Below are 15,405 nucleotides of genomic sequence, written 5' to 3' on the forward strand. Positions count from 1 at the left end.
ACTCTCTACTTCGAGGGTAGAGCCACATGCAATCTCAGTTATCAAATTTATTCAATCAGTTCTAAAACAAAATCCGTCATGGTTCAGGTAATTCTGACGGTACACGGACAGGCACTTCACACACAGCATCTTCGTCCAGCTAGGGTCCATGCAGGTAGCAAAAGTAATGTAAGTCCCCATGGTTCCTAGTTTGGTGATCTACCTTCAGTTGTTGGCGATCTATAGCCCGTGTTTTATACAGTATTGTCCTCTTTAATTGAAATGTTTTAGCTTTGCTCGCTAGTTTTATTCATATATGTGATTCTCTAGTATTTTTACTGTCCATCGTCGACAGGTTTCAATCTTCAAAATGTTTTCTCTTTATATTGTGTGGGGCGGTGGGGTAGTCTAGTGGTTAAAGCGTTGGCTCGTCACGCCGAAGACCCGGGTTCGAATCCCCACATGGGTACAATGTGTGAAGCCCATTTCTGGTGTCCCCCGTCGTGATGTTGCTGGAATATTGCTAAAAGCGGCGTAAAACCAAACTCAGTCAGTCAGTCTTTGACTTATTGTATAAATTGTTTTCGTCACGTTATGGCTGAGATATTGCCGATGTGACGTTAAATAATAACTCACTCACTCACAGCCTCCCAATATTTCAACTGCAGTGGAATTAGATCTTGAACTCACTCACTCACTCCCAATATTTCAACTGCAGTGGAATTAGATCTTGAACACGAGTGCTGTTTCATGGTGTTCGTCCGTTTGTTTGACGCCACACTCAACGATATGGCGGCGGTCTGTATATGACTGAGTCTGGACCATACAATCCAGTGATCAACATCATATCATGCACATCGATATATTTTAGTTGGGATACAATGAAATGAGTCAACTCAGTCAGCGGGCCTGATCACCCTATCCCGTTAGTCGACGTTTACGATAAGTATGGGTTGCTGAAGGCCATTCTAACCTGGATCCTCACAGGGTAATGTATGTATATACGTAACGTGCGCCTGTGTGTATGTGTGTTATATCTTTAGCTTTTTGTGTCGACTATAAACATATTCTGGTCATGTTTTTATTTATCCTTTCCTTCTGTTGTGTGTTATGCATGTGTTATAACCGCCTCCGTGAGGTAGTGGTTAGTGCGTCCGCCCGGAGAGCGGGAGGTCGCGGGTTCGATCCCCGACCGCGTCATACCAAAAGACGTTAAAATATGGTACTTGTTAGTCCCTGCCTGGCGCTCGGCATTAATTGGTACAACAAGGACTGGTCGGCTCGGAGTCAGTATACTGTGTCTGAGTAGGGTTTTCATGCTTCACTGCGGCATGGTATCTCAGTGGGCTAGTACTATAAAACCAGCTTAAGTCTGGGCTAGTACAAGCAGCCGCACATACACATACACACTCATGCACGTCGTCATATGAGCGAAATATTCTCAAGCACGACGTTAAACCCAATTTCACCTCACCTCACCTTGCATGTGTTATATGTGCAATAAAGGGATTAGTCAGTATATCACTATGTATATCATAGCCTGTGGGTTTTCTCTAATAAATCAGATTTATTAATATTTCAAATTCGTCAAAATGAACTTTAAAGTGTCCATCATGTATCACCTGCATTTTATTTCTAAAATCAATACCGAATTTAACGGACTTGGAATTCTCCAGATTCACAAAATCAAAACACGAGAAATGTTACAATCTTACAGTTTCATCCCTAAAGGAGCTTTGTAAAGTTAGTTATGATTACTTATAAATTGATGTAGTAAATAAATATGACAAATAATACATTTTGAAGATGTGTCTTATAATTTGTAAGAGAATTTCAATTTGTTATAATGAATAAATAATTAGGATTGTTTGTGGCTTTATCTTCTGAAGGAGTTAAGACGCTAAAAATGTTTTACGTGAATCCCAATTCAATCAAAGCATTTTCCATCAATAAACTAACTACATACTAGTTTTTAATCTATATCTATTTGTACATGTTTACTGTCCTTTTTCGACAGATTTTACAATCTACCTGCATTTATTAGCAATGACGGTTCTTGGGGTGGGTATTGGGGTGAAACTTGCGTATCGAATGGTGGATCACTCCCAATACAACGAAACACACAGTTTTAATTCAGTCATCAAGAATATATTTCAGAACACAAAATTACACACGGGGCACATATTTCGTGTTAAATGAAGTGACAAAGCCCAAATTCTCTGGGATAGTGATTACAAGTACAATAATCTACAACGGAAGAATGCTTCCGTTAATAAAAACAGTGAGCGGTTATCTCAGATATCTCAAGGGAATGAATCCGGCAACGAGGTATTAGATGAAAGAGCAATCCGTATTTAATGGAAGTTTCTTCGGCAATTTTCAGTTTTTCTCGCAACGTTTCTAACTCACAAACCACCGATAACTGAACAGGGCTCCGTTGTTCAAAACAACCTTATCTCTTAAGGTCAACCTTATCTCTAGGATTACAACCTTAGACCTTTACTAAGGTTAGCCTCCCGTTAACATGAAACAACCTTAACTAAGGTTAACCTTAAGTTAAGGTTGATAACTAAGGTTGGTCCGACCCAACCCTTAGCGTCGGGTAAGGAATATGGCTGCTGTTTATATTTTATACAACGAGATTGAGAGTAGTTTGAGGAAGCAGAGAGTCTACAGAGACAGGACGAGACTCGCTGAATGATTTCGAACTTATTTCTCGCCACCGTTTGTCACGTGAAGCTATTGTAGCTCTTGTAGAAAAAGTTGAGCCAATAATCGGAAGGGGTACACAGCGTTAATACGCCATTTTTGTAGAGTCACAGGTGCTCTTGACTTTACGCTATCTCGGCAAAGGTGGCTTCCTGTCCACGATCGGGGGTATGGCTGAAATATTGCCGAGGTGACGTTAAATTTTAACTTACTCACTCACTCCGAGATCGGGGACCTCCACGGCCTTGACAAGTCAACCGTTTCGAGGTCCCTGCCCAGCACAGCCAGTGCTTTTTGCACGGTGCTAAATAACATTCATTTTCCATGGACACCACAAGAACAGATAGCAGTTAAAGAGGGCTTCTACAAACTATCCGGGTTCCCCAAAGTTCTTGGAGCGGTTGACTGGACTTTGATCCCAATAAAAAAAGACCCCTATCGCCGAGGAAGCAGCGTTTGTTTGTCGGAAGGGCTACCACGCCTGAATGTTCAGGCTATTTGTGACAGCTCTCTTCGGTAAGATCTTTTCTTCACTTTTTTAATAAACAAAAAGTGAATAAGCATAATCATTTCTATATGTTCCGATTCTAGTAAGCCCGAAAGGTAAAAATATCCCAATGCGTCTCGAGTTTGACATATTAGCAACGACCTTGACCTGACATATTGATGCTAGTTCCCTGTCCAGGTAAAAAGTCTATCATTTTCACTGATTTAAAAGACACGTTATCATGTTTATTTTTCTCATATTTCCGGTAATCTATTTTATGTTAAAAAACATGTTAACTTATACAAAAAACTTACATTGTTTTATCTCAGATTAGAACTACAAACGTAATGGCAAATATTTATTGAATATTACACACCTAAATAGCGAATGGTCACAAGCACCTGCCTAGAACCCTCTACATGTAAATGAACATACGAGATCAAGATGTAAGTAAAACCAGCATTTTTAGTTCTGCTACAGGAAGACTATAACATTTTGAATCCATCCAAATGATTATTTATAATCCCTTTTCTTGTCTACAGCTTCACAAATGTGGTAGTCAAGTGGCCGGGGTCGACCCACGACTTGCTCATTTGGAGCAACAGCAGCATTGCCACTAAGATTGAACAGCAGGCACCGGATGGGTGGCTCCTTGGTGATTCTGGGTATATTGTGGAGGTTTTAACCCCCTTATTGTGACACACTAGCTCACATTTGTTGTGGGTCATATATTACTGACTAATATCATCATGTACAGCAGGTGTGAGTTACAAACGCATCAATATCATTTTTTTAAGTATATCAAAGATTGAATATTGGGATGAAAGGCCACCGTTTATATATCAATTTATCAAAGCTGTTATTTCTTCTTGCTGTGAATCTTTCAACAACAGATATGTCTTTCAAGACTTGTAGGAATTGATTAGTTTTTTTAATTATTGTATTTAAGGTATTTAAGGTGCAAGTATAAATATAAACATTTTGCAGAAAATATTATTTTGTTTAGTAATTGTCATTGCCTAAAATGTCAAACCATACTGAAGTTTTTGTTATTTCAAAAGTCTGTATATTTTTGATAATATAACTTATGGTTCTTTCCCCAAAAATTTGGTTGCATTACACTCCCAATATACATGGCATAGAGATTCATTTTCAACATTACAAAAGCTACATACAAGATTATCAACAAGTTTCATTCAAAAAAGCTCCAAAAAGGATTATCTCAAAATTAGACAATGAATTTGATTACAATTCATGCAGAAACTTTATTACGAGGGAAACAGTTTTGTATTCTGGTATGTTAATCAAATTTGTTTAAAATTCAAATTTCTCTCTTTCCAGCGCCAGCCTGTAGGACTCCACCTGCAGTCGCTGCTCTGAGACAGCCAGGATTTTTCTCTGTACTTCGAGGAGGACTTTCAGTATTTCAGTCCTTTCCTTTTCACTAGCAAGGACGGCACTCACGTCTGGCTGAGCTTCCCTTTCTGTAGAAAAGGTAATAATTTCATAATTGCGATTTGTTTTATTGTTGTATGCAATTAAACTATTATTAAAAAATCTTGTTTTCTGTTTATACTATACTCTGAATTAAGGCTGGGAGGGGTCTAAATTAACTACGTGGGTACATTGTTGTGGTAAAACAATAAATTCGTCACCTGGGTCCTACTCAGTACCCACCCGTCCCACCCCTAATCTAAATCTAGTAACTTTTCTTACTTGAACATGTCCTACCTACCAGATTTTCTTGAATTGTGTGTAACTTTAGTCCTAGAATGGATTTCAGTTGCTGCAAAAAATATCATTAATAGTAAGTTTCTATAGAAATGAATTATAACCAATACATTTATTATGAGTACAAATTTATAGTGTTAGTATTGCCACAAAATTAGAGTAACATAATAATATACTTGCAATTACAATGCACTACGTTTGACATTAATGTATCATTTTCCTCACACAAAATATTTTCCTTTGTCGGACTGTTAATGGAAGACCCCAGACTTCTGCAAATGACATTACCCTTAAAAAACAACATTACCTTCATTATACTGCAATGTGCAACCTAATAATTGGAATAGTGAATTCCTGTAAATATTTAGTTAATTAATTGATTTGTTATTGAATGTGTTTCTTTTGCAATTGATGTTGAAATGTTGATATGAATTTGACATACATATTGATAGATATATGTATAGTATAATAGTAGTGTATTACTTATCACATACTTTCATCCACTTCACTCTCTAATCCACCAGTTATTCCTTCAGTCTGGCACTGAGGAATCATTGACACAACATACAAACATAAAAACACACAATTTTTACATAAATGTTTTTTGATATGCTCGAAATGTTTGAGACTCTGGAATGAGATGGATAAGGATTTACTAACTTTAAGTATGTAAGACCAAATAAAATAAATTTCATCACTTTTTTTAATAACCATTTTAATAATCGATCACAAATCCAACCTTGTGCTCCAGGTCAGACAGACCAACTGGTGCTGGACTCCCGCCTGTCTTGCTGCTCTCACGCCGCACATCAATGGCCTTCTTCTTCACCTGAGATCTGGAAAATCATTTATACTATAATGCAAATACAGCATAAAATTAGTTTGTTTTCAAGTGTTTTAGTAAATCGAATTTATATCAATTTTCATTTAATTAAGGATATACCATTTTTATTATGCAAATATTTCTGAACATTAATGAAAACTTTATTTTCAAAAAGAATTATAAAAGAGGTGCTAATTGTATATATGGGAATTTATCTGGCAATGTGTTACTGTGAGTAACAACGATACTCTATGTGTTAATTGTCATATTGAGTTATTGTCATAATAAATATTTCAATCTTTTGGGAAACAACAAAATGAGTGTTTTGTCATTTATCATTGTTGGTGATGAGCATGATAATTTGCCACCTACAGTTGTATTCAAAATTATTCAACCCCCCTACTTCAAAGTCTGAATAATTTTGAAACTGTTAAAATCAATGAAAGCATGACATATTATTTAATTTACAATTTTCCTTTGTGTTTCTTTGTTAAAAATACTTTAACCACATTTGTGTCACTATATCACCACAGACAATAAGTACTGTCTCTGCAATAAGTGTGAATGCATGTTTTGGGCATGGGGGTTGAATAATTCTGACACCAACTGTACAGTAATAAGATAAAATTTAAAAAAACAATTCATATCAATAACAACCTTTTTCAGTGTAAACCATACACATGATTACATTGAAATCTCGCTGTGTCTGTATATTTCGAGTATGGTTTGTTAATAATTACTTTAGCCAGTAAAACGATATAATGAACACAGCTTTGAATTGGCTATTGATATAAAGAAAATCAGGTAATTACTCACTTCCATTTCTTCCGTATCTGGGCTCAAGATCTCTGGACGTACGAACAGTCTTAAAATAAGTATTAAAAAATCAATGATAAATCTCTTTCTTTATATGACTGATATTCACTTATATTATACAGGGTTCGTACAGGTCATGGAAAAGCTATGGAAAGTGGGAATATTCAAAAATGTCATGGAAAAGTTACTGAATTTTGAATTCTAGTGAAATTTCTATTGGAAGAAACTTGACACATGGTGGGCACAAGTTTGCTGTGATTTTTCTCATAAGGAACATGTGCTATTCATTTTTTTTATGTCATTTAGGTCATACAATTTGTGTTCACTCACAGTTTTAAGGCCTTTGATTGCACGTTTAACGGTTTATAAAGGCACTAGGTCGCTGTTTGCCTTGTCATGGAAAAGTTGCGAAACATCCTGGAGAAATCATGGAAAAGTCATGGATTTGGTGGTGGGGTGGGGGTTCAAGCATATGAACCCTGATAAGGGTTCTATAGGTTTGTTGTCGCTCATGTTCCAGACTACTCACTACACATTTTATAAATATTAACTTTCAATCGATGTTGAACAAGTTTTGTGATACAAGGTAATTCCGCGCGTCCCACAACTCTGCGCAGCTGCAATAGTACACTTTCGTATCGAAGGTAAACATCGCCTGCTACCAAATTTACGCTTGAAATCGGGACATTTTTACAAGGAACAGGCTTTTAATCACTAAAGGTAAGTAACTAACAGTAATTGGCAGAAAAATTGTCAGCTAAATGAAAATTTGTTTTCTTCAGACTTTTATACCTTCTTCATCGTTATTCATAATTGGATTTAATATGAAACACTCTTCCTTACATTGATGAAGTGATTTTTGAAAATAATCTGGCCCTAATACGCTTCCATACTTCGGAGCTCCAGCTGGATGTTATGCGCATCAGTTGCTCAGCTATGTCGTCAGAACGCCGGTAAGGTCAACCGTATGGCATAATGCAATGTTAGAATCTTATAGTCGTCAATAAAACTTATAATTCTAGGTAAATATGATGCATACCAGCATGTTTAGTCACGTAAACCACAAAAAATAAGAGACGTTAGTTGCCGTGTTGCGATCGTTGTGCTTAGGTGCGCTGAATTACCGGACGGCATTGTACAACTTCAATACAACCCGGAAGTAACACTTACTTGGTTGCGATTTCATCCCATTCCCGTATTTTGGCCGTGTTGGTGACTGTTGTCGAAAACGGGCAGGACAATTTACTCTGTCGCGCCTTCACCTCGTCAGCTATCAAATTTATCTCGGAAGGAGAAAAGTGTGACTGCCAGTTACGCTTCCGTATGACTGACAGCTCGGACATTGACATTGTTGTCGTCTGCAGGTGTGAGCAGGGGAGGTAATTCACGTGGTAACTAGGTACGCTTCCGTAACTCCAGCTCTGAAGAGTTCAGCCTTAGTAAAGGTTACGGCTAAGGTTCGGGTCCGAGTTAAGGTTGCCCTGAGGTTGTTTTGTGCAACGGGCGTAACTTTTTCTTAAGGTGATCGTAACTCTAACCTTAGTGTTTAAGGTTGGCGTAGCTAAGGTTGTTTTGAACAACGGGACCCAGGTCAACACAGTGACGTCTTACCGGAAGCAGGCTTTCGGCTGGAGGTTACGGTCAGCGGAATTTTAGAATAGGGTCCGTAAGTAGGTCACGGCACTTCGCGAGACCTTAGGACTTTCGGTGACAAACAAAGTTCCATACCTTTTCGAATGGTTTCATGGTTGACAGTAAGGAACCGATAATCATTGCATGGATAACACATTTCCGATCCAATCTTAAATAATCAACTATTACAACTGTCAACAGCTGTGACATCCAAGAATAGTTGTACATTTGGAGCAGTCTAGTAAGGTCATATTTGGCGGTCGCGCAATTTAAAAACATAACTGGTTCTTGAATAAACGCTTGCAACCGGAAATCTGGTACCCGAAGAAAGCTAGGCCCCGTCTCGTATATAGCAAGTTGGCGCGCGCAAAGGGAGAAGGGAACCAGACTTAAAAGCCCTATCATATTCCGCCAGTGACAGTAGTTAATTCACATAGAATGGCTGATGTATTGCCAATGTGATTAAAATCAAATGTAAACTCATTTAAGGGCCGGTAGGGTAGCCGAATGGCTCGGCACGCCAAAGACTTGGGTTCGATTCCCCACATGGTAACAATGTGTGAAAGCCATTTCTGGTGTCTCCCGCCGTGATATTGCTGGAATATTGCTAAAAACGGTGTAAAACTACACTCACCCACTCACTCAAATCACGAAACTCGAATCATTTCACAGGAACTGATCACTCGTAAACTCATTGCAAATAACTGGCTGAGAATAAGACTTTTGGTACAAACAGAATAATATCTGACACACAATATACAAGAAGCTTTAATCCAGCTTCTTGGTCGAATGTCATTGTCTCATTTGTCAATGCGAGTTTATGGGGAAGTACGGACTGAATGAACAGCTTTATAGTTGTAAGGTATTTCATCATATGTTCCAGTTAAAATCCGTCCATATCACGAACATATGCGCGTGAATTACAATCAAAGATGATACCAGGTGTTCGCCAGAAGGTGTATGTACCCCGCCCCCACAGGTTGCATCCGTCACAAAACCACACAAGAAAAATGCTTCCCAGAAAAACAGAAATATAAATGGGAACACGATTAATGTCGAGCGTTTTTCAATCCGAGTATCCGTCTGCACGTGCATTTGAGATATTGAAAATATTGAATGGTACTTATTGTCCAAATGTAGGAGGGAGTCGGCAAACTTAATACCAATGATTGATATTTTATTGGGCGATTTATAAAGCCTTTATTGTATTGATGAAGTATGATTAATGTCATTATCATTTATCTTGTGCAAACAAAGTACACATTTTAGCAGTACAGCATGATAAATATATTGACAACGTACATCTGACTAGCACCACCCAGGGCTCCAAACACCTCCAAAGTTTCTTGGGTCAGAAGCAGGATCTCCATCGGGATAATTGGCTGGCACCATAGTCTTCTTGTACTCCTCAAACTTAGCTCGCAACTTCGCCACCATATCCGGCATCGTTTGTGCAAGGTTGTTATGCTCAGTAGGATCCTCTGGATGTGTGTCAGAATATTTGGTTAGTTTGGTTGGTTGTTTTGTTGTTTAACGCCGCACTCAGCAATGTTCCAGCTATATGGCGGCGGTCTGTAAACAATCGCGACAATCCCGTGATAATCAGCATGAGCATTGATCTATGCAATTGAGATACGATGGCATGTGTCAACCATGTCAGCAAGCCTGACCACCCGATCCCGTCAGTCGCCTCTTACGACAAGCATGGGTTGCTGAAGACCCCTACCAACCCGAATCTTCACGGGCATGTCTTTAGGGAAAGACAGTTCTGCAAACATGAAGCACTCATCATCATGCTGCATTCATTTTTTAATCTGACAGTGATCAAAGATCTGGGTGGGATGACGAAAAAACATTGGTCTTGAAAATCACATGTTGATTCTGCAAGGTATCCAGTGTATAGTAGGGCTGGATAAAACGAACGATAATCGGAAATTCCGTCGATGGGAAGATGATTGATGGTAATCGATATGAAAATTGTATTATTGATTATATCGTACATTAACTTATAAATTTAGGACTTGTTTGTAAATTATGTTCAGGACGTTGTTTTGTTAATAGTAAATATACTTCGATATTTATCGATAATCAATCGATATTTAGTTAACGATTATCGATCTCTATGGTCTATATCGATAGCCAGCCCTAGTGTATACCATTATGGTCCCATCATAAGCATGAGGCCAATCCCAACACATAGAGAGGATATGTTAGCAGCAGTAAACATAAGTGCTGCTGGGTAATGTGTGCTAACCACTTCGGAGATCATTGAAAGATACATGACCATCTACATTTACGGTAATTAATTCCGTACCTCGAATGTTGAAAAGTTGAACTGGGTCATCTCCTGTGAAGTAAACTGTTTCTTCATAGATATCATCTTCGGTTCTGTTCATGGGTTTGTGCCAGCCATCCGGATCTCCAGGGTACCCCAGGATCAGCTTGTAGTCTCCTACCCTGATACATAACATGAAGACATCTCAACATCAAATGGGCATCTCTTTGCTACAACTGTACTGGGTCCAGTGGCAAGTGATATTGAATCGGAAATGCATCAATAATGTAACTCTGCATTGATGTAAATCGTACAGACAGTTGACAGCTTGCCTATAACCTTCAAATACCTTATTGCAGCATGTCCTTCCTCTGGAAAATCGAAGTAGTCCATGTTGTAGATGAACTCCGTCCTAGATGAGGGGAGGCCATTTCGAATAGAATCCCACTGGCTCATTCCATCAATGGTAGATTCTGTGACCACATGTTATATTTATGAAAACAGTTTATTGAACAGAACACATTGAATCTGCATGTTAGTCACTGGTTACAAAAGAATCGTTTATTTAAAGTGGTATTTTGTAAATGGGAATCTCTCTACCTGGAGTTCCCCCAGCAGCAGACACTAAAGTGGGCTTCCAGTCGACAGCGTGGATCATCCTATGTGGAGACAGTAGGGATTAAGACAGAGAAAAACCTACATGACTAAAGCCTGTTGACAACATATCCCTTACTTGTAGTTTACAAATACATCCCCACTGAGGGGTATAAAAATAGCATTTTTGAATAAACTAACATCAAATCAGTTTAGTGAGATTATAAGTGTGTAGTTTATGTTATGCTTTGTTCTGTTGCTTTCCAGATACGGAAATACATGGGATTTTACTGTTCACACCTCTAAAATAGGATTTGTGACTGTTCTGAATATATTCCATGGTGTTACCCATCGTATGTCGTCCCATTCTTCTGGAGCCCTGCACCATACATGAAGGATGCCCCCTTCGTGCCCCCCTCCCAGATCGTGTACTTCCCTCCTCTCAGAGGCCAGTTGTTGGAATACGCTTGGAGATGGCCTCCATTCTGAATCATCAAAGGTTTATTGCAAGGGAGTCTGACATGATTAGCAGTTGGATAAAACATAACTCACCAGAAAAAAATACCTGTTATTTTAAGAAAATCTATTTAAATCATTATTACATGAAATAAGCGTGCACATTTATAACTTCGACATATTCCTGATTCATACCGTTATAATGGAGAATATGTGCTATTCCTTATGTATAACCAAGACCTGACTAGTTGCATGCGTGTGTTTCCCTTTTTAGTGATCCAATTGCAGAATCCATGACTTGATCATTTTCCACTACGAATATAAAAATGCTTTTGGAGAATGACAAAACCTCATATAATTCTGTTGGTTATTGGTAGGTAAAGAACAAGCAAGGCTGATTACAATTAGTCACAATTCACAAAACTCTCCACCGAGCTCTGTTTTCGAGTATCATTCTGTACAAAAAAGTTCTCCCTGTTGACACTGAAACTAAACTTACATCTGCAGTGAATAGAATTAGAGTATTTTCAAACAAGCCCCGATCCTTCAGGGCTTTGGTAACATTCCCTACTGCCTCATCCAGTGCCGACACCATTCCTGTTGGAAATGAAAGCAGTTCGCAAGTGTCTTAAACAGTTTGCCAGATGTACATGTACGTCACGGTGTGCGTGAAGTAATACAAACCTACTTTTTTGAGAGGCATTTAGAAGTTGGAGTAGTAAGGAGGGATAAAAAATATAATAAAGTATGATGACCATATTGATAACAGTGTTAGAAGCTACACGGAATCGTCGCTTTCATCGTTTGCTTGATAATGGTGTTAGAACCTTCATCGAAACGTCGCTCTCACTGTAATAAAGACGTTGGTCATCCATATATTGTTATTCTGTCTTTATCAAACTTACTTATATGGTTTTCTAAGATTTCACAGATAATAGATTGTAACGAACACGACAGAAATTAACGTGCATACCACTGTACTTTCTTCGCCCTTCATTAATCACGTTCGGATACATATCTTCATACTTCTTTGGCACCTGTAACATCCAACGTAGATATATATACATAGGTAAACTGAACATACACAAGCATCTTGTTAACAACACATGAATATCACCCTAACAACTGTTTTCATGAATGACTCAGTGTCTAATTCTAATCAATTATGTATGTATCACTGATTTTTGTACGGAATTTATCCAACCGTGAAAATAGACATACATGGGGCTCCTCTGAAAACAGCGTCAACACTAATTGAACTGGTGAAAAAGTTAGAACAGACTTCCTGTTTCCAGAAATGATGTCGACGCAAACAGGTGCGGAATATCAAAGCAGTGCTTTTCATTACCTCAATAGGAGCATGTACGCTCTGATACGGGAGGTACATAAACAACGGCTGTGATACATCATGACGATGGATGATGTCAACGGCTCTCTGGCCGAATGTGTTCTGAAATACATGATAAATATCAACTAATGCAATGGCCGAACAAAGAAAGGACTCCCTTGGGAAGTCCATGTATCACAGAACGTGTGCATTTTAAAAAAAATATAATCGTGATAAGTAAAACAATGTTCAGCTGAGGTTTGTGCAGTTTCAGCCTGCATAATACTTACAGCAGAATATTCTCCAGTATAGTTTCTTGCTGGAAGCTTATTATCCCTGAAGTCCAAGTATTCCCCTGATGAAAGAAACTGAAATATTTCAACTATTTAACATCTGCTTAAACTATTATGCATTACGGTTCAACGTGATGTTTTGAAATACACGTACCTAATGGAACATTCAATACTGCCAAAATCATACGCACCAGTAGAGTGAGTGAAATAGTCTTCGCCGGCTGTATAATAACCAAAGAAAGTATCAAAGCCTCGGTATGTTGGGGTGCACTCCCACTTGCAATAACCAAGATGCCATCTGGAATAATAGTGCTCATGAGAATTAAGAAGCTTCAAAATAACAGTGAGGGTACTCAGATGCGTTCTTCGGGGTATCTGGAAACTGCCCCCGCCCTTTAAACCCAGAAGTCACGATAGCATACATGAATGAATCCACTTACGTTCATATAGAATGACAACAGTCCATGAGAAAGATCAAATAAAGATTTAAGTATTGCATCCATTGTACATCTTTGTTTTTATTATTCCTTGCATATCTAATACGGTTTTCGTGCCGTTGTGTAGTATAATGCTTACTTTCCGATTATGTGCGTTGCATAGCCGAGTTTCTTTAGTTCCTGGGGGAGGAATGTATAGTTGAGGGGCACACACACTGTCTGGTCACGGTTCAGTGCCATATGCTGAATTACATTTTATCTTTGTAAGAACTTCCCATATGCTGAATATAAGAATCTGTCTTTGGTAGAACTCGCAGGTGATAAAAATTGAAAATTATTTTCACATAGACACATGGGTCTAGGTCCAGGAACACGATGTTTCTGGGAATATTCTTACGCCTTCATCTGATGAATGAAAAAACCTTGGAAGCCGATAATATAAGTACATGTGAAACAACAGTGATAAGATAACAACAAGGGGAAACCAGTAATTAATTGGTGCTGACTGGTCATTAATCCATGTATACACAGGCATAGCAACTTTCAATATTTAACACAAAAAGGTGAAACGTTTAACACAAAAAACTGGAAAGATGAGACTACACAAATGTCAGACAGTTCCCATCGAACAGTGAGTGGTAGATTTTACCCTTAAATAGCTAGAGAATGTATCTAATAACAACGTGCATGTTTTCATGGATATTCTTTCATGTATCATAATCTTACGATTCCGTAGCATGTCCAATGTGTACATGTACATCCTATTATTTTTAAATATACGATATAATTACCTGCATGCCTGCATGGAAAGGATACATTCCACTCATAAAGGCGGTCCGAGATCTGAAATAGTGAGTTATGTAGTCAACTGAAGTACATAATTTGGAGGGCTTTGTTTTGATGTATATACAGTGTACAGGAATATTTACATCCGTTTGAGCCGGCATTTAAAAAACTGTAATGTATGTCAAATTACTCTAGAAGGATATGTGCATGTTTATGTCTTATGCGTGAGATAAAGTATTTTGTTATGTTTCTTATACAAAGAGAGTGAAATAATATAACAATTTACGGGCTGCACAGAGGCTGGACGTATGCATTATTGAAGATGATCCCCCTCTGTGGCCAGTTTGTCGATGTTTGGGGTTATCATGTCAGGATTCCGAAAACCAACATCATTCCAGCCTGCGCAAACACAGATATTTCCCTGAATACACTGTTTATATAGTACGGTAGTACAGAGTTTATATAGTACGGTAGTAATATCATTAGTTTGCAATAGGACACATTGAGAGTGGCCTATGAAATAAGTTGGTAGTTCACATTAGTACTCGCCGTCAATGTTAACACTTACCTAAATCATCTGCCACAATAAAAACGATGTTAGGACGCTGTGCCGATGACAGTGATACGAAAAACAGGAACAGAGCTAGGAGCTGTCGAACCCCCATCACGTTTGCTTATTCAACATAAATGAGACTGCATTATATTATCTGCCTATATGTAGATCTTGCAGTGTTTAGAAGCCTATACTGATAAAGCCTATCTATATCTCAGACCTGACCTGCATACTCTGGTATTTGTGAAATTCATTGCTGAGTCACAAAAGAAAGAAACGTTTATACCGTTTCAAGGACATTTATCGACCGATGTATATTTTCATACCATTTTCAAGTAACATGTAACCATTTTTTATCTTCAGTCTCTCAACATTGTCCCCAGACAGGTAACAACCACTTTGACCTACTATTTTGTTTGATAAAGAAAATATGCGGACATTTTTTGTTGTGGACATTTGTACTCTTTTAATAGAGGAAACTGAGGAGACTTACAATATGTTCAAGCA

The 15,405-nt window shown here is 38.2% G+C and overlaps 1 protein-coding gene across 1 annotated transcript; it reads right to left on the bottom strand.

Moving 5' to 3' along the window:
• Nucleotides 1-9,352: 9,352 nt before the first annotated feature.
• On the bottom strand, nt 9,353-15,076 carry LOC124255877 (arylsulfatase B-like). Its single transcript, XM_046689820.1, is given in 15 exon segments — nt 9,353-9,658; nt 10,492-10,634; nt 10,802-10,925; nt 11,053-11,111; nt 11,395-11,531; nt 12,002-12,099; nt 12,476-12,539; nt 12,851-12,952; nt 13,120-13,184; nt 13,314-13,420; nt 13,699-13,802; nt 14,351-14,402; nt 14,632-14,675; nt 14,677-14,744; nt 14,914-15,076. Coding segments are annotated over 15 exon segments (1,437 nt in total). The 5' UTR covers nt 15,011-15,076; the 3' UTR covers nt 9,353-9,485.
• Between the last annotated feature and the right edge of the window lie 329 nt (nt 15,077-15,405).

The sequence above is a fragment of the Haliotis rubra genome, unplaced genomic scaffold, assembly GCF_003918875.1.
Source record: "Haliotis rubra isolate DU_JTF1 unplaced genomic scaffold, ASM391887v1 Scf610, whole genome shotgun sequence".
NCBI lineage: Eukaryota > Metazoa > Mollusca > Gastropoda > Lepetellida > Haliotidae > Haliotis > Haliotis rubra.